Raw genomic sequence first — 23,051 nt, forward strand, 5'->3', positions numbered from 1 at the left:
CCACACTCTATTTTTTCAACTCACAATAATAGCTCAAAGTTTCATGACTTGTTGTTTAATCTTTCAACCTTCCAATTTCCTTCTAACTTCACATGAGTGTTTCAATAATTGTGAAACAATTCAAAAAAGAATCTGAAAAACCATGGTTCCGCATTAAAGGTTTAAAATCTATACAACCACCCTTCTAAATTTTATCTGGGTCATATAGTGTAACAAGTGGTACAGTAGCTTGACTCTTGTTTAACTGACTGACCTCGGCGGAACCTAAATGGATGTACTTGTAACGCTCGAGGCTGATGAGGACGGGGAGTGGTCTGGCTCCTGGCATGCTTCTAGGCAAAACTGAATCACATCGGAATGAGAGGGATCATGAGGCTATGCAGGTATGGGACTGCATGGTTGAAGGAAGGTTTATAAGAATTGTTTGGTACTACCTATATCAACAAGATGCATCTTCTTTTCGGTAGCTCATTCCATAAGAACTTCACAGTTAAGCGTGCTTGACTTGGAGCAATTTTGGGATGGGTGACCTACCGGGAAGTTTCCCGGTAAGCGTGCGAGTGAGGACAAAGCAAGCTGAAAAGACTCATGTTGGTTTGTGGGGTCAGTCGGCAATCCTGAAAGCAAGCAATATGGGATGTTACAAATGGTATCAGAGCAGACCTCTCCCAGTACGATGTGGTTCGGGGACGAACCAAGCGGAAGTTGGTGGGCATGTAACGCTCGAAGCTGATGAGGGCGGGGGAGTGGTCCGGCTCCTGGCATGCTTCTAGGCAAAACTGAATCACATCGGAATGAGAGGGATCCTGAGGCCGTGCAGGTATGGGACTGCATGGTTGAAGGAAGGTTTATAAGAATTGTTTGGTACTACCTATATCAACAAGATGCATCTTCTTTTCGGTAGCTCATTCCATAAGAACTCCACAGCTAAGCGTGCTTGACTTGGAACAATTTTGGGATGGTTGGGATGGGTGACCTACCGGGAAGTTTCCCGGTAAGCGTGCGAGTGAGGACAAAGCACGCTGAAAAAGACTCATGTTGGTTTGTGGGGTCAGTCGGCAATCCTGAAAGCAGTATGGGATGTTACAGTACTCACTCTGTTTCACAATACTTGTCGCTTTTGAGAAATTTACACATACTAAGAAATCAATAAATTTTGTTATTTTTTGATTAAATTCAGTATGTTTTTTCTATAATACCCTTAACTATTGATTATTTTTATTCTATTATTTCTTTCTCTGTAATAAATAAGTAAGGGTATTATTGACAAGTCAATAATTAATGTCGCATTGAAATTGGAAAGTGGCAAAATTATTCTCCAAAAGCCACAAGTATTGTGAAACGGAGGGAGTATAATAGAACTCTCGTCTTTAAGGGTAAATATTACCCATATTGGAGAGATTGTATGCAAGTCCATATCGTAGCTTATGGTGTTGAAGTAGGCCATTACTTTTCCCACCCTACAGTTTCTCGCGTGCCCTATTCGGATTTTAAAATCCGATTTGTTTCAACGTGTTTTTAAAGATTTTTATAGGTTGTTTATGCCGTATGAATTCTATAATCTGAACTACATAAAACGCGCAACAAACTCATAGGATGAGAAAAGAAGCGAAGTATTAGACACTATCGAAAATGGCCCCTATGTGGCCCCTATTGTAAGAGATGTTGTCACCATTGAGAAATCTAAAGCTGATTAGACAGACCTTGATGGGAAAGAATGTGCAGCTTGATAAAACAAAGAAAAAACAAGCGAGAAATAACACTATAGTCGTTGTATGTTATCATCAACCAACTAGTCGTTATTCTCTCTCACCTAAAGTTTTTTCCAATTGTTTTGTAGCATAAAAAAGTAGAATGGAAGAAGAAAAAATGAATAATACTGTTTTGGCTCTAAATAAAATTGAGAGACCAAGTTAACACATAAATAGAAGAGATAAAAATATTTTGGATAAAATTGAGATAAGTGGATTGGTTCCTTTAAAAGAACTTCGATGTGCTTTTCTTCTTTCTTATCTGCCATTTGTTCTCGTACACCAAAAAGGATAATGATAGTTTATATACAACACACCCTCCTCAACCAAACTAAGGACAAAACCGTGAATGCTCACACAAGACCTAAAGCGTACAATACCTCACAATCGTAATGTTGTGGATTGAAGTTGAAACACCAATCTTCCACAAGAAGCAAGCAAAGGGTAAGGCGTATAAATCGTTTAAATGATAATAACACAATAAATTGATAATTTCATCCACAAATGAACATTTTCCAACATTATCCCCAAATATATCAACAACATTAATCTTTATAATCTCCTGTAAATTATTATTTTTCTTCTTTATTTCGATGGGAATGGTATGTAACAACAACATTTGTAACAACTTTTTCAAACTAAGAAACTTTCTTTTGTTGCTTGGCCTTCCATTCTTTGATATTAGCATCTATCCTTGCCTGCACCTTTTTCTGAAATCCAGGATATGGTTCATATCCTATGGATGATTGGAGGATCTACAAAACAAACTCATAATGTCAGCCTTGTTTCAGTTTTGAAAGAAATCAATCCAGATTTGTTAGAATAACAACCCGGTACAAAAGAATACATATACAAAAAAACACAAAAAATGAACACACGATGTTTGCTAACAAAGTTTGGCCAAATTTTGCTTACGTCTCCAACTGCAGAGCGACTGTTAATTTGTATTACGATTTCAAACTTAGGGTTTACAATGTATAACTTGTATTTAAATACTATGATACATACTACAAATTACTCTTGAACTGCCCCTTATTGGTAACTATGAGTCAAACTCAACAAAACAGTGCTTTAACAAACAAACAATTACCTCGAGAACCACGAAGAAAGGAGCCATTAGAAAAGCTTGAGCAAGGTTGTCCAAGAGAGCTGGTGCACGTTTCTGACAGAAAAATTATAGAACATGAGTGAATTGTGAAAACCTATGGATCATGCTTTTGAGTGATGGAACAATGATTTACCTCAAACACACCATGGCCAATAAACTGTCCTGTCCAACAAAACAACTGAGCAGCCAACACAACCTGAAAAGATCATAGTCATAAATAATTAAGTCAACAATTTTCTGCAAATTACAACAAGATACCTTTCCCATATGCCTCGTGACATTCTTATTATATGGTCATTTTCTCTCTTTTCTCACCACAAAATATAAAGTAAAGAAAGCATGAGCATCAAGATTAAAGAAAATGACATTTAATTGTGTCAAGAAAGTGATAAGTATCTAAATACTTAGAGAACACTTCCTGTAAAGCAAGTTGTCAAAACCAATCCACTTAAATACTCCATCGAGCATCCTGATAAGCACATATGCCACAACGACACTGACACAACGACACCGGTCTGATAATAACTTGAAAAAATGTAAAAACATGTATCAGTGTCGTCATTTCGGACATTGACACATGTTGGACCGAAGTGTCGGTGCTACATAGCTTGGAATCCTATATTACCCAAGTCCCAATCAGAGAGTAGCAGTCTTCAGTGGGGTGCAAGTTCAGAACTTGTAAATTCCATCTACTCTATATTACTAACTAATTAGAGACATACAATTATATTATTACTTTTCAACATTAGGACAAGCAAAGTAAAAGTGAACAGAAATCTATTTTTCCTGTCTAATAATCCAAGTCTTCTGCCATTATATTCAATAAAATGTTAAAACAAAAGAAAAAGAAATTCAAATTATGGTTTTAGGTCCTAATACAGGAATATCATCCTAACACAGTTTTCTAACTGGCATAAGATATGAGTTACCAACATCAACATGCCACTATTAATAATTGTAGACAACTGAGACTAAAAGAGAAGCAACTATGAATAGCATGGATAGTTGCGTTATTTATCTTCAAAAATGTAAGATTCGGGTGGTTTTATGCTCAAACTTGAGAAATTAACAATTTCGTAGCTTAATTTGAATAGTGTCGATCAATTTAGACCCTTCTCTGAAATGTATATTCATTAAACATCCATTAAAACTAATCAAAAACTTACATATTGTCTTCAATAGTCTCATGGTGCATCAACGCAAACATTGAACCTTTAAACTATGATGTTGAAGTCATAAAAATGACTTAATTGACTCACATTTTTTAGTTTAGGAGACTAATAACCTTTTTTATTTTTAAAATTCCTTTTGTATTTGAAAAAGGGAATAAGCTTGTGCTAATGGAAATGCCGCCAACTTCATTTACTAACACGACATTTGGAAAGGTAAGCAAGGGGCCATGAATAGAGGATATCATGTTCGAGGAGTCGTGGACACGAGATGTGGAAGCCTATCCTGGTAGAGATTCGAACATTGGTTTAACATATCGTCAAAGACTAGTTCTTTCCATTAAACTAAATCAGTTGGTAACATGTTTTTTTATGGCCAAAGGCCAAAAAGTAATAATAATAATCTAGGCAAAATTACAGTATTAGTCTCTTAACTTAATTTCAAATAACAATTTTGTCGTTTATCTTATTTTTCACATCATTTTTGCCCTCTCGGTCTTTTTGCATATGAACTTTCAACCATCAAATTGAAGATTCATAAGAAAAATGAATCAAGGAGATTTGAACACTAAAAGCTTAATCGATATAAACGAATTCATATGCAAATTGAACAAACAGACATAAATGACGTGTAAAAACCATAACGAACGAAATTGTTATCTAGGGAACAACGAGAGTAATTTTGCCAATAATCTATATGATACAACTAACAGTTCTTCAATCAAAAAGAAATTTATACACTTATTGTTAAAAAAGTAAATTTATATCCATCTTATTCAATCATAAAAACAAATTTATATCATAACAGGGTCAGGTAAAAAATATATTTGATTCATTCATTAACACCCCCTCACAAGTCAAACAAAACCGGCCTAAAAAACAAAGGAAAATTTGATCAGTTATGAGACGTGTCAAAAAAAAAAATTTTGATAGTACAATACATACGTCAATGAGATGAAAACAAAGTACAAAAATAACTTCCCAACTCTTCGTACTTTATTGTCACCGTACGCAATTATAGACATATATCTCTTTACTTGTACTTTATACAATCTTGAAAAACAGTAACAATATCTATCTATCTATCTTAAAACAAACAAATCCAAGGTTCAGAAAATAGTCAAATTAGTTTCACATCATTCACGTTAGTCACAAATCACTCCTTAAAGTCTCGTAAGCATAGCTCAGTTGATAGAGATAATATAAGATATATACAAAGTGAGTTCTTTGTCAAAAAAAAAGTGAGTTCAAACTCCGACCACCACCCAAAAAAAATCACTAATTAAAAATCTAATTTCATTAACAAGCGCATAAATTATAAGACTAAGCCCCGTAAGTTATATCGGGGGATCGAACTCCGGATTACTCATTTCTCAACAAAATAAACACAAAATTAACTTTCTTAATTGCCGTGTTTTTCTCTCAAAAATAAAATAAAATAAAACAAAACAGACACATCAAAATTGAATCAAGTACCTTCCAAGCGAGTTCGTAGCTGATGGAATTAGCGACGAAACTAGCACCAACCCAGCAAAGAAGAGTAATAACCGCCGTAAAAGAACCAGCTTTTACATCCAAAGCAACATAGAACAGACCATAGAAAACAGCAAATACAAAACCAAGGTTGAAAATTAAGACAGGGTGGGTAAAATTAAGAACTGTTTGGGAAGGAGAAAAAAGTGGAGGGGTAAAGTAAAGGTAAATAAGAGAGGTGAAAAGAATTGGCCAAACAAAGAGGATATGGATTATGATGTTTGTTGGGTTGCTGTGATAAGAACCGTAGAAAGCAAAGTGCTTTTCCAGATCTAGTAGACCCATTTGGTCGAGAATTGTTTTTTTTTTTTTTTGGGTGAGAATGGTTTTCTTTTTTTGTTTGAATTGTGGAAAATATGAGATGATTATATTGATGAAAGTTTTGTTGCTTCTTAGAACTACACGTTTTGTTTGTTTAAAGGTAAATACTAATAATGAAGAGGATGGTGCCGATTTGGCATCTAATCATACATACTGGCACACGGATTGGACCAAATTTTATTTTTGACTCATTTGATTAAAGTAGGATAATTAATACTCCCTCCGTCCCATATTACTTGACCTAGTTGACTCTGTCACGTATGCTAATGCACAATTTTAAACTTAAATTTCTTTAATAATCTAGTAGAAAAAATTACGAAAATTTGATATTTTGAAAATATTAATCGAGACGAATCTAACAACATCTTATATGTTATATTTTGTTTTTATATATTAGTAGAAAAATAGAGTCAACGCATGTTACATGAATAGTGCAAATATTCTAAATAGGTCAAGTAATATGGGATGGAGGGAGTATTTGTTTTATAGAGTTAGGTTAACTTGTGCCCCAAGAGCACGTGTTAAGGAACTCAAAAAAACAATTTTGCATTAGAAAATGTTCTGGATCGACGTAAAAGATCTTTGGCCCATTAACTTAGGTCCAATACAATCCAAAGCCCAAACTCCACGTTTGGCATCATTGCTTGCAACATACCATCTCTCCATGAGGAGGGGGGGGTGCACGAAGCAAACGAGACCGGTTCAAACAACCCTCAACGTCTCTTTGCACATTCTGCACGTTCCCGCAATAAACTCTCTAGCGGTTACACTTCCTACGATTTCGTAACCGCCAGAGCCAGGTGTGCCTCCTCAACGGCTCTGCAGCCCTCCGCCTCTATAAATAGGGGACTCAATGCAGTCCCCAAAAGGAAGAACTTTTTCTTCCTCTCAAACCCTCACTCTCTGAATCTCTACTGACTTGAGCGTCGGAGTGCCTGCAGGTACACACCCCCCATCCGCTCCAACAAGCATTCCAACAACATTCTACCACCGTAGCAACCACCACATCCAGAGCACCGGCAGTCACCTTCTGGTCAGGTACGATCAGTGGCGCCGTCTGTGGGAATACATAAGCTTCCCCATTTTTATACCCCTAAAAACCAAAGCTTTCCATAAAAAAAAACTACCATGACTACCAACGGTGCTCATTCCCAGTTACGAAGTGAGGTGCACGCCCTTCAACAGGATGGCATGACATCTAGACCTTCACCTGTGGAAACAAATAGGGAGGAACCAACTCACATTATTCCTCTCCAACAAAGGCCTCTACAAGGTCCCCCACGACCTACGGAGACACCCGAGGATGCCACACTAACCAGCATCCTCGTCGGCAACCTGATCCGCACGGTTCAACGACAGACGTCGTTAATCGAGGAACAGAACCGACGCCTGATGGATCTAGAGCAGGTGCGACACATCATCCCCACCAGGCGAACTCTTTCTCCAACACATAGCAGAAGGGGAACGAGCCCTCCTCACAGGCCCCGTTCTAGATCCCCTTGGCGCTCCGTAAGCATCAAATCTCCAAGCAACACCAGGAGGTCATCAAGGAGATCACCAAGACGATCTCCCCCTAGGCGATCACCGCCAAGACGATCTCCCCCGAGGAGATCTCCCCCGCGAAGATCCCCGCCTAGGCGAGGCAGAAGCTCTTGGTCTCCTTCCGATTCTAAGGACACTCGTGATACCCGTTACGACCATAACGCTTACGGTCCGTTCACGCGACGCATCTGAGAAGCTCCTATCCCTCGCGGACTGGAAAAGCCACCGCAAATGGACTCATACGACGCGACGATCGATCCGGATGAGCACATCGAGAACATCGAAGTAGTTCTCACTTACAGGTCGGTGCGAGGCGCCGTCAAATGTAAGCTCTTCGTCACCACTCTGAGACGAGGAGCGGTCACATGATTCAAGAACTTAAGGAGAAACTCTATCGATTCATGGAGCGACCTCTGCAACAAGTTCACAACCCACTTCACGGCTTCGAGGACGCAGCCAAAAACGGTAGCATCCCTTGAAGCCATTGTTCAAGGAAGAAGCGAACCCCTACGAGACTACATCGAGAGGTTCAACAAAGAGGTCGTCCAGGTATGAGACGCCAACGAGACGATGAAGCTATACCTCATCGCCAAAGGTTTGCGCGAAGAGATCGGCGTGAAGAAAGCTGTCCTCTTAGATCGCCCAACGACCCTCAACGAGTTCCTAGCGATTGCAAAAATCTACATCGCCTACGAAGAGGCTCTATACGCGGACAGCCTCAACAAAGTCAGGAAGGAGGAGCCTGCTGCCGAATCCTCCAAAAAGTCCTTCCACGAGAAAAAGAAGGAAGACAAAGCTACTCGGGAAAGCAAGAGGCCCAACGGCCACTTCACCGAGTACACTCCTTTGGCCATGTCAAGGGAAAAAATCCTCGATGAGATCGCTGTAGCCGATTTGGCAGAAGTAGGCATCAAGCCACCAAAGGCTCCATCTCAAGAGAGGAAGGGGATCGACAAATCAAAATACTGTCGATTCCACAAGTGCCACGGACACACCACCGATGACTGCATCCATCTGAAGGATGCCATTGAACTCCTCATCCAGAGGGGACGGCTCAAGCAGTACGTGAAAAATCCAGAAGCAGAAAGGAAAGCCGTTGAGCTCATCGGTGACGGTTCTGAGCATGGAAGAACCATCGCCATGTCCGTAGAACACCTCGACGATTTCCCCGACAACATGGAGATCACCCTTACTCATGCATCTAGGAGCAGCTCCCTACCGCCAACATCATCACTGGAGGAACGTTGAACATCTCCATGGGAAGCATGAAGAGGAAATTTGAAGAGCTCATGAGCGTCAATAAGATGGCTCCATCTAGTCGGGGAGGAAAGCCACCTTTGGCGTTCTACGACTCCGACCTACCTGGTGGGGCTTCAGATTCCGCCATTCCTTTGCTCGTGCGAGCATCGATGGCCAATGCGGATGTCCGACGAATCCTGATAGACACAGGGGCCTCTTGCGACATCATGTACACCAGCCTGTTCAAAACTCTCCAACTAACGGAAAAAAACCTTTCTCCCTACGTTGGGGATGAACTCTACGGCTTCAACGGGTCGTCCACTCAACCATGGGGGTACGTGGAGCTACTGGTCACCTTCGGTGAAGAGGAGACCAAGAAAACAATAAAAATCCCATTCTTGGTGATTGTCTGCCCTTCTCTCTACAATTGCATTATAGGGAGAACCGGGCTTGCCCAGCTGGGGGCCGCATGTTCAACCGCTCACCTGAAGTTGAAGTACCATGCAAAGGATGGCATCATCGCCTCCCTCAGCGGAGACATCGAAGCTGCAAGAAGATGTTTCCTCCAAGCCAACAAATCCCAGAGCTTGGTTTCCCAATCCAGCAAGCCTGCTGAAGACAAAAGGAAAGCTGCTGCGAGCCCTCTGGAAGCCAACTTGGTCGAACTTGACCCCAGGTTCACCAAGGAAGACCTGAAGGAACAAAAACGGGAGAAGAAGGATCCGCTCAACGCGAAACTTCTTAGACCTGTTCCTGATGGTGAGTTCGAGCTGGTCCCTTTCGGAAGCGACCCCTCGAAAAATTTCAAAATTGGCAATGATCTCCCCGAACTTGTCAAGAGCCAGCTGATCGCCTGCCTCAGGGAGAACACCGACCTGTTTGCATGGAGCGCGGCCGATATGCCCAAAATCGACCCTAGTGTCGCTTGTGACCAGCTGACAGTAGATACCGGAGTTAGCGTTGTAGCCCAGCGACGTAGAAAGCAGTCTCCTGAAAAATCAGAGGCTGCAGAAAAAGCTGTAAAAGACCTCCTCGAGGCAAATTTTATTTCTGAGGCCAAATACACCACTTGGCTCTCTAATGTTGTACTTGTCAAGAAATTTAATGGAAAATGGCATATGTGTGTTGACTATACCGATCTTAATAGGGTCTGCCCTAAAGACACATATCCTCTTCCTAACATCGATAAACTCGTAGATAACTATTCCGGCTATAGACTTTTATCCTTCATGGACGCCTATTCTAGGTACAACCAGATACCCATGGCTGAAGAAGATAAAATGAAAACAGCCTTCATGACCGAATATGGGAATTATTACTACAATGTAATGCCCTTCGGTCTGCGAAACTCGGGGGCTACTTATCAACGTATGATGAACAAAGTCTATGACAAGACACTTCTAGGCGACATTCTCGAGGTTTACATGGACGACATGATTGTAAAATCCCAACAAGAGGTGGATCATGCCGCTCATCTCAAAAGATTGTTCGAACAAACTCGAAAGTACAACATGCGACTCAACCCAGAAAAATGCACTTTTGGAGTTCAAGCGGGAAAATTCCTTGGTTTCTACCTGACCGAAAGAGGAATCGAAGCAAATCCAGATAAATGTCGCGCATTTACTGAGCTTCCAACCCCCCATTCCAAGAAGTGCATCCAAACGCTCAACGAAATGCTGACCGCTCTCTCCAGATTCGTGGCTAAATTCGCTCAACACGCACTTCCTTTCTTCAAACTCTTGAGGAAAGAAACGAAGTTCGAATGGACGGACGAGTGCGAGATCGCCTTGAAGCATCTCAAAGAAACCCTCTCCACACCACCAGTGCTCTCACAGCCTGATCAAGGTGAAGTACTGTACCTATATCTCTCCGTTTCATCTGACGCAGTCAGCGCCGTCCTCATTAGAGAAACAGCGGAGGGACAGAAAGCAGTATACTTCACCAGCAAAGCATTGTTAGGACCTGAAACGAGGTACCAGAGAATTGAAAAGGTAGATCTCACACTCCTCACAGCAGCCCGAAGATTGAGGCAGTATTTCCTAGCGCACACAGTAATAGTCAGGACGGACCAACCCATCAGACAAATCTTGGGTCGACCAGACGTAGCCAGCCGGATGATGAAATGGTCACTCAAATTGTCCGAGTTCGACATTCGCTACGAATCCAGAAAGGCACTGAAGGCACAAGTGTTCACCGACTTCCTCGCCGAGATGACTTTCCCAGCTGAGGATAGTTCCCAAGAATAGACCATCTTCGTAGAAGGATCATCCAACTCCAAGGGAAGCGGAGCCGGAATAATTGTGGAAGACAACAAAAGTATCGTTGTCGAAATTTCCCTCGCTTTATCTTTTCCTGTTACCAATAACACTGCAGAGTATGAGGCCTTCTTAGCTGGCTTGCGAACTGCCAAAGACATGGGAGCCCGAAAGGTGAAAATCTTCACCGACTCGCAACTCGTGGCTTCCCAAGTCACCGGAGAGTTCCAGGTAAAAGAGGACCACCTCTAGAAGTACGTCCAGTTGGTACTAGAGAAAATGAAAGAATTTGAAACCGTCGAAGTAACCCGCGTTCCTCGCGAACATAATACTCGGGCGGACATTGTTTTAAAACTCGCAAGTACACGAACTGCGAACAGAAATAAAACAGTCATACAGGAGGTTCTCAGCGAACCGAGCATCCAGGATAGAGGAACTCTACCTCAAGAGATCAATACGATCATCGGAATGGAAGACTGGAGGGGACCCATCTCTCGATACATAGAGAACGGGGAACACCCTTCTGACCCGCAAGAAAGGACATGATGGAGGCGAAGGGCCTGCTCATTCACTTTGATGGAAGGAACTCTATACAAAAGAGGCTTCACCATTCCCCTAATCAAGTGTTTAGGACCCAACGAGACCCAAGAAGTCCTTGCCGACGTTCATGACGGTATATGCGGACAACACCTTGGTGCCAAAGCTCTCGCAAAAAAGGTCCTACGAGCAGGGTACTATTGGCCCACCATGTTAAAAGACGCCCAAGATTACGTAAATCTCTGCGATAAATGCCAGCGACATGGGGACATGCATCTAGCACCTCCCGATGAGCTAACATCTTTGGTTTCTCCTTGGCCTTTTGCTTGGTGGGGCATCGACCTTCTGGGACCGTTCCCTAAAGCCGCCGGGCAGCGAAAATACCTCGTAGTCGCCATCGACTACTCAACAAAGTGGATCAACGCCGAACCACTGGCTAAAATCACAGCTAAAAACATACTCTGTTTCTTCAAGAGTAACATCCTAGCAAGGTTCAGAGTACCTACTCTAGTCATATCCGACAATGGTACACAGTTCACGGACCAAAGGTTCCAGGACAACCTAAGGAATATCGACATCAAACAAAGCTTCACATCCGTCGAACACCCTCAAGCCAACGGCCTCGCCGAGGCTGCAAACATTGTCATTTTACGGGGGATACGAAGAAGGCTAGACACGACCAAAACTCAGTGGGCTGAAGAGTTACACGCGGTCCTCTAGGCCTACAGAACTACTCCCCATTCCACGACTGGCGAGTCACCTTTTCAACTCACGTACGGGACAGAGGTATTACACTTAGATGGCAGACAACACCAATTCACTCTAGTGTACATACTCAGTTCGATGCAGCGAATTCTTCGCTCTCAAACGAGCAAATAAACGGAGGAGGAAAGTCGTGCCACTCCAAATTCAAAAAGAAAAAGGATGAGAGGAATTTACACAAGTTCTTTCACTCCTCAGTATATACGCTTACCGCTGCGACATCACTGCTCGGCATGTTAGGTAGAACCCCAACTCGCGATGGGTGATTCACGCCTCAGTGCGTTGAACTTAGAATGGTTTCTTCGTTCATCCGCTGTTACACGTCCATAACTTTGGACACACATTCAGATAAATGATCTCTTGGATGTGCAGTACTTCTAACTAATACTCCGTGTAAACAGTTGGAAACCACCTGCCCAAACTCTTCCCTGCAAAACAACGCAAAGGTAAAAATTTTCCAAACGAAGTTACCTGGGAAGAAAAGGGCAAAACTTTGATTTCATCAAGTCAAAGTAACAAAAGCTAGGCGGGCATGCTAAACTCTCCAGTCATTAAATCATTTCGTCGAAATAATGACTGCCGGGGGTAGTCCATCCCACCGCAGCAAAACACACTTCGGCTTAAGAGTTCCGCATTTCAGAAGCGAACAACAAATACAAGTCGAACAATTAAGAGCATACGAATTATTGCAATCTGTCAAACACACAAGATAGATAATTCGCCCTCAACAAATACTTCAAACAGTATTAAAAAGCCTCACACAACGAGCATTCAAATTCGAAACATTATACTTGAAAGTAAAACATACATTTTGGACAAGTGTAATTGAGAATGAAACAATTATATTATAAAAAGTGATAAAACCACGAAGGGAGCACAATGTCATTACAAGTTTAATCGTTGAAGAAATTAATTACAAGGCCTCATCAGGCCTGGGCTTCATCAACATGGCCATTGTCTTCCTCGGGATCGGGGGGAGGAGTGATCACCCCATCTTCCACTTCACTGAGGGGATGAATTCCTTCGACGTTCAGCTCGATGCCCGGGTTCACGACCTTCAGCTGAGCCACCGCCTGATCAAAACCAAGCTTGACGGCGTCCACCAAGCTACCTTCCAGCTCACCAATCCTGTCCACAAGGCCGGCGCGCCGCAGGATAGCAAGGTCTTCCGCCTCATCCTCTCCAGGGAGGTCCGCCTTCTTCAGAGCCTCCTCCAAAGACGCCTTCTCCTCTGCCAACTTCCGGGAGGAGTCGGTTGCTTGCTCAAGAGCAGCCTGGGCCCCAGATAACTGCTCCTTCAAAGAAGCCAGTTAACGGTAACGCTCTTCAGCGACGGACCTCTTGCTCATTTGATCCTCCTCAAGAGCAGCAAACTTGGCGGTCAAAGCATCCCTCTCCCGCACAAAAGCATCAACCCGAACTTCACCCTCTAGCGAAGCGTTGTTCAGGGCAGCAGCGACCTCTAAAGCCTTCATAGTGGCAATAACCCCATCAGTTATCGCCTTACTCCGGCCAGCTGGACCCAGATCCTGGATGATCTTCAGCTCAGGATCATCCAAGAAAAGGGTCGACTGAGGGCCACACAACTCCGGTTCGGACCACACCTTCGGAAGCTGGAAGAAGTCTCCTTTTTCAAAGCAGACAGGGACGGCCTTGATCGGCGTGAGTGGATCCTCGAAAGGCACCCTCACCCTCTGCCTCTTCGCAGAATCCTGCACCAACTCCTCAGAAGGCTCCTCACCTTCCAAGTCCACCACAGCTTCAGAGGACGAGCCAGGAGCAGAACCAGCAATAAGATGCTCAAGAGATTGAACATTTTTCCGCTTCTTCTTGGCCGATATCTTCTTGCTCGCTGCATTCACGAGGGCCCTTAAATCCTTCTTCATTTTTTCTGCAACACAAAGATAAAGAAGCTTCATCAGATTAGGGGAACAAAATAAGAAGGTAGCAAAAAAGCAAGCAGTTGAAAGACAGAAGAAAATATAAACTACCGAGGCAATCCTCAAAGTTCTCGAAAGTCAGCAACTCGTGGATATTGATGAGGCGGGGCTCTATTGCTGGGGTCCCATCCGCACTCATCAATGGGTTACCCCGTTTGTCAGTCTTAACCCTCTGCGAGAGAGACTGAACAAAAGCCCAAAGTTGTTGACGCATGCTTCTCTCTTCATCAGTAAGGTTGGCGATGGTTCGACCAAAGTCCCTCAGTTCATAGGCAAAGTGGTCCTGAGACCAGTACAAGTGGAAGAAAGGACGGCGCTCCTGCCCGCCATCCTTAGCGGCTTCCAGAAGGTTGTCCAAAGCGGCCATACTTTTCGGCCGGACCAAAAGAAACGCTCTTTAAAGCTCCGGACCTTTCCGGCAAAAATCTCAAACATCTTCTGCGTTTGGCGAAAGGAAACCCAGTCCGCGCCTCTTTGCACTATGAAGAAGGAGAAGAAAACATTCTTAAAAGCTGGGATGCGGAGATAATCGCACAGCAGCTCGAAAGCCCTCATGAAGGCATAAGAATTGGGATGGATCTGAGAAGGGGACAACTTGGTCCAACGAAGCATATCCCGCTGGAAATTGGAGAAAGGAAGCTGGAAACCCATGTCTTTGAAAACTACCTCATACATGGGAAATACATGATTCTCGTACTCCAAACACACTCGATCAGACGTGCTCGGAGGAATCAGCTCCCAATCTCTAGTATCGCCTATAGCCTCAAAAGGGATCTCGCCCACGCCATCAACAGCGAAGACAGACTCTGTTTCTAGAGGTTCCTCTCCTAGCCAGGAAGTAGTAGACTTTCCTTCTTCCGCCATGAAAAACCTGAAAAAGCAAGGGAAAAAGTGAATCCAACATTCAGATCCACCCTTCCTTCACCCATCAGGTCATCCATGGCAAGGAAGGGATCAAAACACTACCACTAGAAAACAAGAGGGACGACAAGTCCAACTCACGTGTCGGGAGATCAAATCCCGGCGAACAGACCCAAAGGCTTATAGACGAAGCCCAAGCCTGTCGCCAATGTTCTTCTAAATGCTAATAGAAAACAGACAGCATACTTGCAAAGACTCCCGATGCACGGTGGAAACCGCCATATCCAACGGCGGAAACCTCCTAGTCGGAAACATTTTTGCCCTAAGAGCATACATTCCTACGGTTTCTAAAAAGAAGCAAAAACTAAAGGAAACACAAATGCAAAAACGAAAAGATGAGTATCAGAAGGTTACCTGTTACGATGGATGGTTTGGACTTGAAGTAGAAAGTTGAAAGACTGGAAAGATTGTGCCTTTGAGAAACTCCTAACTCTCTGAGAAAATGAAGCGAAGTGGTATTCCAAACAAATGGTTGAGCTATTTATACTCATTTCATAAACCACTCAAAAGTCGCGACTTTCTATCCAATACAACCCTTCACATACGACTCCACTTCCCCGTAGCATTCCTACGGTCTAGATCTGATCAAACCATTCATCCAAGGGCTCTGATTGTTGGTAGCGGTTCATGGAATGTCAGGATTGAATCAACGGTTATGATGACACCTCGGAAACACAAGCCGAGAACACTCTACAGACTATAGGTACTCAAGTACTACAATAGCCTTTACACGTGTCATACAGAAACCAAAGGTCATGTCTCTTCAATTTTTCCCTCGAAACAAGAGCATTAATTGCGGAATGACATTCGACCAAACTCTCTAGCAAAGGAATCTTTCCATTCGATCCTCCATTCCGAACATCAGGATGCCGAGCACGACTCGTCAAAACTAGCAAACTCTTTCAAGCACAAAGCGAACAGGGCTAGGGAAGAACAAATCCGCTTGTCTCGCCCTACTAAAGCTCTGGACCGCCCGCACAAACTACACTCTGAATCAAAAGACTCCAGGTCTGACGAGCAAAACTCTCTTTACCCTTCAACGGGAAAGATGCTCGACAAGATAATATCCTCCAGCGGTCGGTCACCAATGATCAAACGCCCGCACTTAAGTCATCACTCTTAGTCAAGAGCGACGACTTGGGGGGCTACTGTTCTGGATCGACCCAAAATATCTTTGGCTCATTAACTTAGGCCCAATACAATCCAAAGCCCAAACTCCACGTTTGGCATCATTGCTTGCAACATACCCTCTCTCCATGAGGGGGGTGCACGAAGCAAACGAAACTGGTTCAAACAACCCTCAATGTCTCTTTGCACATTCTGCACGTTCCTGCAATAAACACTCTGGCGGTTACACTTCCTACGATTCCGTAACCGCTAGAGCCAGGTGTGCCTCCTCAACGGCTCTGCAGCCCTCCGCCTCTATAAATAGGGGACTCAATGCAGTCCCCAAGGGAGAACTTTTTCTTCCTCTCAAACCCTCACTCTCTGAATCTCTACTGACTTGAGCGTCGGAGTGCCTGCAGGTACACACCTCACATCCGCTCCAACAAGCATTCCAACAACATTCTACTACCGTAGCAACCATCACATCCAGAGCACCGGCAGTCACCTTCTGGTCAGGTAGGATCAGAAAACATAACATTTTAACTTTTTAGAAGTTGAATGCACGACTTTTAATGTATATATTTCTATAATGAGTTCCTTAATATGTGTCTTTGAGGGCACAAGTTAACATTTGCCTTTTTATAAGATGTTGGATTTGTCTTAATAAAATACTTTTAAAATATCAAAATTTTATAATTTTTTTCATATATAAATAAATATATTAAAGGTCAAAGTTGTATGTTAACGTGTATGAACAAGTTGATTACGATATGTATTAAGGAACAAATGAGTAATTAATCATTATGCCAAATAATTCATTCAAAAGAATTTATTGTTATACATTTTCTTTATAAAAAAAGTATTTATCAATTTTTTATTTAGGAATTTTTTTTCTCAATTATATATTTTGAGACAATACCTTATGGCGAATATAGACCTACTTCTATATTATTTGAACGATTTTGTGCACTTGTCAAATTTATCATGACTTGCCTAAAGTATTTGAGCATAAAATATCTCTCTTGGAAGTGACAATATACTGAAGTACCACAATCAATTATCCAACTAGACGCACTATCAACAATATTAGTAATACCACGCTCTTCAACAAGAAGCACATCATCATCTATCAAATTAACATTCTCTTCATATTAATCTTCTTCTTTCTGTTTACCTTTACCTTTATCCTTATTTTCCTTTTCAAAGACCAATAATATCTCTGGTTATGCCCTTTTACCAGTTGTAGAACCTAGCAACTTTGTAGCTATTCTTGGAATTGCTTATACTTTGGTATTTGTTACTTGTTTATCAGTTCATGTTTTTCCCCTTTGATTTAGTCACCAATACCCTTGATTGGAAAGTCTATAAAGTTCAAGTCTAGGGGCAAAATGGTGAAAGCTCTCCAGGTTGAAGAATAAGCTCCGAAGGAAGCTTATGAAGGTGTTGAAGTTTTTGATGATATAAATTGGCGTTCCTAACAAGAATAGTTCAACAATTATGCAAGCAGAGATGTAGAGCTCAAAGAAGATGTTTTTTCCTCCAAAGGTTCAAGCATTAGAGAGAATAAGGAATAACCAAAGAACTTATTTCACTACAAAGAGGTCTTCCACTTCAAAGCTGACTGTCCTAAGCTCCATATAATGATAAGTCCAAGAGGGACAACTCCAAAAACAAGGTAAAAAAAAATGTCTCATGGCTACCTGGAAAGATCTTGATTAAGAGTCAAAGAATGATGAAGAAGCAGATCTATCACTCATGACAACATCCTCTGGACCTAATTCAGATTCTGATAGTGACAATGATGATTACGTATTTTATGAGCTTACTCATGATGAACTTATCTCTACCATCAAAGTCTTGCTAAAGAATGTTCAAGGTAAAACAAAAAAATACAATGTTTTACATAAACTTTTTAAAGAACTTCGTGAAAAAGGAAGTTACCTTGAACTAGGAGATTGAAAATTTGAAAAAGGAAAACGATGTTTATAAACTGCTCAATCTGTTGCAGCTAACAATTGAATATGCCTTTCAAGAATTCATCTTTAATGGTATAGAAAGAAGCAAAATGACATCTATGATTTATGGTGTAAGTATGAGCAAACTAAAAGGTATTAGGTATATAGAAGATGAACAAAAACCAAAGGTTCATACTTTAGATAAGACAAAAATGTAGTTTACTCTTATTGCATGAAAATAGGACATGAAAAGAAAGCATGTTCAATGTTAAAATAGTGAAAAAGGACAAATCCTAGAAAACTAACGCCAGAGACTCGTCAAGACATGGGTACCTAAGAAAGAAATCATTTATGTTGTATAGTTTTTTTTTTTGAAGAAATTTATGTTGTATAGTTGATTAGCAATAAAGTTAAGACACCGATCATGGTACCTGAATAATGCTTGCTCTTGCATATGACGGGAGAAAAGCATATTGATGATGGAACACTAAATGATATTTTAGGCTACGTTTTTAATTATTTTCTTTGCACTTGAAGGCAAATTAGAAGTGTCGTTTAAAGGAGTAGTTAATGGTTTGAGGAACTTTTTGTATTGCTTTCATCCGAGTCGTTGTAATTCAATTTTATCCTAAATTATACAACTCCATAGGTGTTTTGAGTCTTTTTAGTGAGAAATCATGTAAATCGGCAAAACAAAACATCACATGAAGGATCGATGATATGAAGATTCAAGATCAATGGTTTTTAGAAGATATTTGAAGACAATACAAAGATAAGAAAATTCATTTCAAGTTTCAAGGCGTTGCAAGACGGAAGAATGCTAAAAAAAGGGACAAAAACAGCAAAATTCACACATTAAGGGCTTCCAAAAGTGCACCAGTGCCCAGGCCATGCATCCCTGTGCATGAGGCAGTATTTGCTACTACCTTATGCACCCATGCGCCTCACCCTATGCACCCTGCGTATGAGCTTGCTCTGGGAGTTTTGGTTGCTTGGTTTTGAGTTGTTTTTAGTGGAAAACCCTAGTTTTCTTCTTTTAACCCCTAAATAATGATGTACTATAAATAGAGACCCTTGCACACTCTTTTATTCATTCAGAAAGCTAGCGGTACAAGGCAAGGGTCAAACATCAAAGTTTCAAGGTAAAGGATCTTTATCCTCACCTTGTTCTCTCTAAAGTATGTTTTTATATTGTTTTGTAATGATGTATGTTGTCATCTGCAACTAAACCTCTCTGATTAGGGTTCCACGAGGAACCCCTTCTTATTTTTTGGATTCCATTAATAAAGTTTTTTATTTAGTTTATGATCTAAAGTCAGATTTAATTTGTATATGTTTGTTTCTACACCACATCTTAGATGGAGCTTAATAGGATTAACAACCATAGTTTCGTCTGACCCTGACAGTATTAAATTGCTTAGTTTCTAAATTAATTTTTCTTAATCGAATCTAAGTATGAATTTAGGGTTATGACTTATCTTAAGGGAATGTCGCAATTGTAATTGGTTGAATTGCAACGATATTAAATTAAACTTCCACTGATTTATCATGGGGTCATGTTCTACTATCTTAAATCCAAAAAGACAAGTCATAAACTAATAACTAGTCGAGTTAATTCCAACAAAGACGGAGGAGGGATTAAAGGATTCCATAATCGACGCTATACCTCTGAATCACAAACCTAATATTGCATTGGGCAGGACAGTTAAAACCTTGCAACCACTTTTAATCTTTTATTTTATTTACTTTCTAATAAATTCCTCTAATTAACGAGTTGAGCGACAATCCTTATGAAGACGGTGACTTACTACCTTACCAATTGAGTATGATTATGGTGCACTTGTCAATCATACACCATCACATAAGTTCCAAAGCCTAACACTAAAGAAGGGAGGCATATTCGGTGTTGGAGGAAACCAAAAAGGGAAGATCATTGACTCATGAACTCTATTGGTAATTCCTCTTTTTCTTCTATTCATAATGTTTGTTTAGTAGATGAAGTTAAACATAACATACTAAGCATAAGTCAGTTGTGTGACACTGGTTATGATGTTGTGTTTAATAAAACATTGTGTAAACTCATTTAGGTGGGTCTAGTGGTATTGACTTGGGACCTAGGAGTTTACTCCTCCTAAAGGTTTTAGGTTCGATTCTCGCTGGTGCTAATTTGAGTGAGTTAATTTAGCTTCTTCAACAAAAAAAATACTATGTAAAGTAATCAGTCAAATTTGGTAAAACATATGGTGAAAGAAGAGTTAAACTTTCAACTCTAACTTAGCGGAAAACATGGACGGTAATGGTGCAGTCGAAGTAAATAATACACAATCGTGGAAAATCACGAAGTTGCAATTCGCGATAAATAGTATTTTCCTTGTACTCAATTTTATTTTTAAAAGAATTGTTTCTATTTTATTATTTTAACTTCTAATCATATATTTGAGTTTTACCATCATGTTGTATTTGATTTTTTACCATCTACAACAGCAGACTTATGACATAACACCATAGTCGTTGTCTGTTATCATCAACAAACTAGTCGCTATTCTCTCCTAGCTTAAGTTTTTTCCAATCGTTTAGTTGCATAAAAAAGTAGATTGGAAGAAAAAAAAATGAATAATATTGATTTTGCTCTCAAAAAAATTGAGAGAGACCAAGGCAACACTAAACTAGAAGCGATAAAAAAAAAAAGGGGTAAATTAAAGATAAGTTAATTTTTTATTCGTGTCTTGAATCAATTGTTTTTAAAGTGCCGCATGGCTTAAAACTGAGACCAATGGTAGTTTATATACAACACACATCCTTTCAATCCAACAAGACATATTTTATAATAAAAGACAAAACCGCGATGACTCTCAAAGATCTAAAGAGGACGATACCTTGAAATCACAATGTTGTGGACTCAAGGTGGAACCACCAATTTTCCATCAAAGCAAGCAAAGGGTAAGGGATATAAGTCGTTTAAACTAAATGATAATAACACTAAAAGATTCATAATCTCATCCACAAGATACATAACATTTTCTAACATTATCCCCAAATATTCAACAAAATTAATCTTATCTAATATCTAGTCACCTGTAATTTATTATTTTTCTTTATTTCGATGGGAATGATCTATAACAACAACATTTGTAACAACTTTTTCAAACTATGAAATTTTCTTTTGTTGCTTGTTCTTCCATTCTTTGATATTAGCATCTATCCTTGCCTGCACCTTTGTCTGAAATCCAGGATATGGTTCATATCCTATGGATGATTGGAGGACCTACAAAACAAATTAATATTTGTCAACCTTGTTTTAGTTTTGAAAGAAATAAGTCCAGATCTATTAGAACAACAACCCGGTACAAAGACTAAAGATACAAAATATGTAAAAAATGAATGCACGATGTTTAGTAACGAAGTTCAGTAAATTTTGCCTATGTAAAAAGTGAGTACAGTTCCTTTGTATTATAATTTCAACTTAGGGTTTATAATATAAAACTTATAGTTAAAAAATACTACGATCCATACTACAGCATTACTCTGGAACCACCCACTTATCGATAACTATGAGTCATACTAAACAAATAAACGATTACCTCAAGAACCACGAAAAAAGGAGCCATTAGAAAAGCTTGAGCAATGTTGTCCAATAGAGCTGGTGCACGTTTCTGATAAAAAAAATTATGAAACATAAATGAATTGTGAAAATCTACGTATCATGCTTTTCAGTGATGGAAAAATAATTTACCTCAAACACATAATGGCCAAAAATCTGTCCTGCCCAACAAAACAACTGAGTAGCCAACACAACCTGCAAGATCATAGTCATAAATAATTAAGTCACAACAGATTTTTGGAAATTAGAACAACATAATTTTCGATATGCCTCATGGCATTTTTATTATATGGTTATGTTCTCTCTTCTTTCACCTCGAAATAAAATGTAAAGAAATCACAAGCATTAAGATTAAAGAAATTAATGCTTAATTGGGCCGCGAAAAAAATGTGAGACATCAAAGTACCTTCCAAGCGAGTTCGTAGCCAGTGGAATTTGCAACAAAACTAGAACCAACCCAACAAAGAAAGGTAAGAACCGCCGCAAACGAACCAGCTTTTATATCCAAAGCAGCGTAGAAGAGACCGTAGACAACAGCGAATACGAAACCTAGGTTAAAAATCAAGATAGGGTGGATAAAATTAAGGACATAACAATGAAAAAATGGTGGAGTGAAGTAAAGGTAAACAAGAGCAGTGAAAAGGATTGGCCAAACAAAGAGGATGTGAATTATGATGTTTTTTGGGTTGCTGTGATAAGAACCGTAGAAAGCAAAGTGCTTTTCCAGATCTAATAGACCCATTTTTTTTTCAGGTCACAAGAGAATGGGTTTTTTGGTTTGAATTGATGAAGGTTTTGTTGTGTTTTATAACTTCTCGTTTTGTTTATTCCAAGGTGTATATATATGGATGATCTTAGTTGGCGCCCATGGATTGGAACAAATTTGATTTTTGACTAATGATAAAGAATCATTTGTTTAAGGAAGGATAATTAATTATAATTTATTAATGGCCAAATAATTCATTTGAAAGAATTAATTATAATTTATTAATAGCCAAATAATTCATTTGAAAGAAATCATTGTTATCATTTTCTTTATCAAAAAAAGATATTTTCGTTTTCTAGAAATTTCATTTTTTGTTAATTATTTATTTGGAAATGGTTATAACTGATTAAGAATAAAAATTATCTGATTAGACTTTTTTTTCTAAAAGTTTTTCTAAATTAGAAATTTTATTAAGAATATAAAAATAAAGAAACATATTAATTTTTATTTTCTGCTACTTTATTTTTTTTTGGTGGTGTCCGGGGTTCGAACCCCGGACCTTTGCATATTTTATGCATTGTCCCTACTAACTGAGCTAAACTGA

The 23,051-nt window shown here is 40.1% G+C and overlaps 2 protein-coding genes across 2 annotated transcripts; both read right to left on the reverse strand.

Moving 5' to 3' along the window:
* Positions 1–2,209: 2,209 nt before the first annotated feature.
* LOC146937155 (2-hydroxy-palmitic acid dioxygenase MPO1-like) lies at positions 2,210–5,903 on the reverse strand. The gene is made up of 4 exons (XM_085751603.1): positions 5,505–5,903; positions 2,993–3,055; positions 2,842–2,913; positions 2,210–2,506 (listed from the first exon to the last, which is right to left on the reverse strand). Exons 1-4 carry the CDS (start codon positions 5,844–5,846, stop codon positions 2,390–2,392), a joined length of 594 nt encoding a protein of 197 aa, XP_085607729.1. The 5' UTR covers positions 5,847–5,903; the 3' UTR covers positions 2,210–2,389.
* A 15,201-nt stretch (positions 5,904–21,104) lies between these two features.
* On the reverse strand, positions 21,105–22,526 carry LOC146937156 (2-hydroxy-palmitic acid dioxygenase MPO1-like). Its single transcript, XM_085751605.1, has 4 exons — positions 22,148–22,526; positions 21,874–21,936; positions 21,722–21,793; positions 21,105–21,405 (listed from the first exon to the last, which is right to left on the reverse strand). The coding sequence occupies exons 1-4, from the start codon at positions 22,481–22,483 to the stop codon at positions 21,289–21,291; spliced, it is 588 nt and encodes a 195-aa protein (XP_085607731.1). The 5' UTR covers positions 22,484–22,526; the 3' UTR covers positions 21,105–21,288.
* Between the last annotated feature and the right edge of the window lie 525 nt (positions 22,527–23,051).

The sequence above is a fragment of the Medicago sativa genome, chromosome 3 (assembly GCF_051527215.1).
Source record: "Medicago sativa cultivar Bolivia chromosome 3, Bolivia_mono, whole genome shotgun sequence".
NCBI classification, from domain to species: Eukaryota; Viridiplantae; Streptophyta; class Magnoliopsida; order Fabales; family Fabaceae; genus Medicago; species Medicago sativa.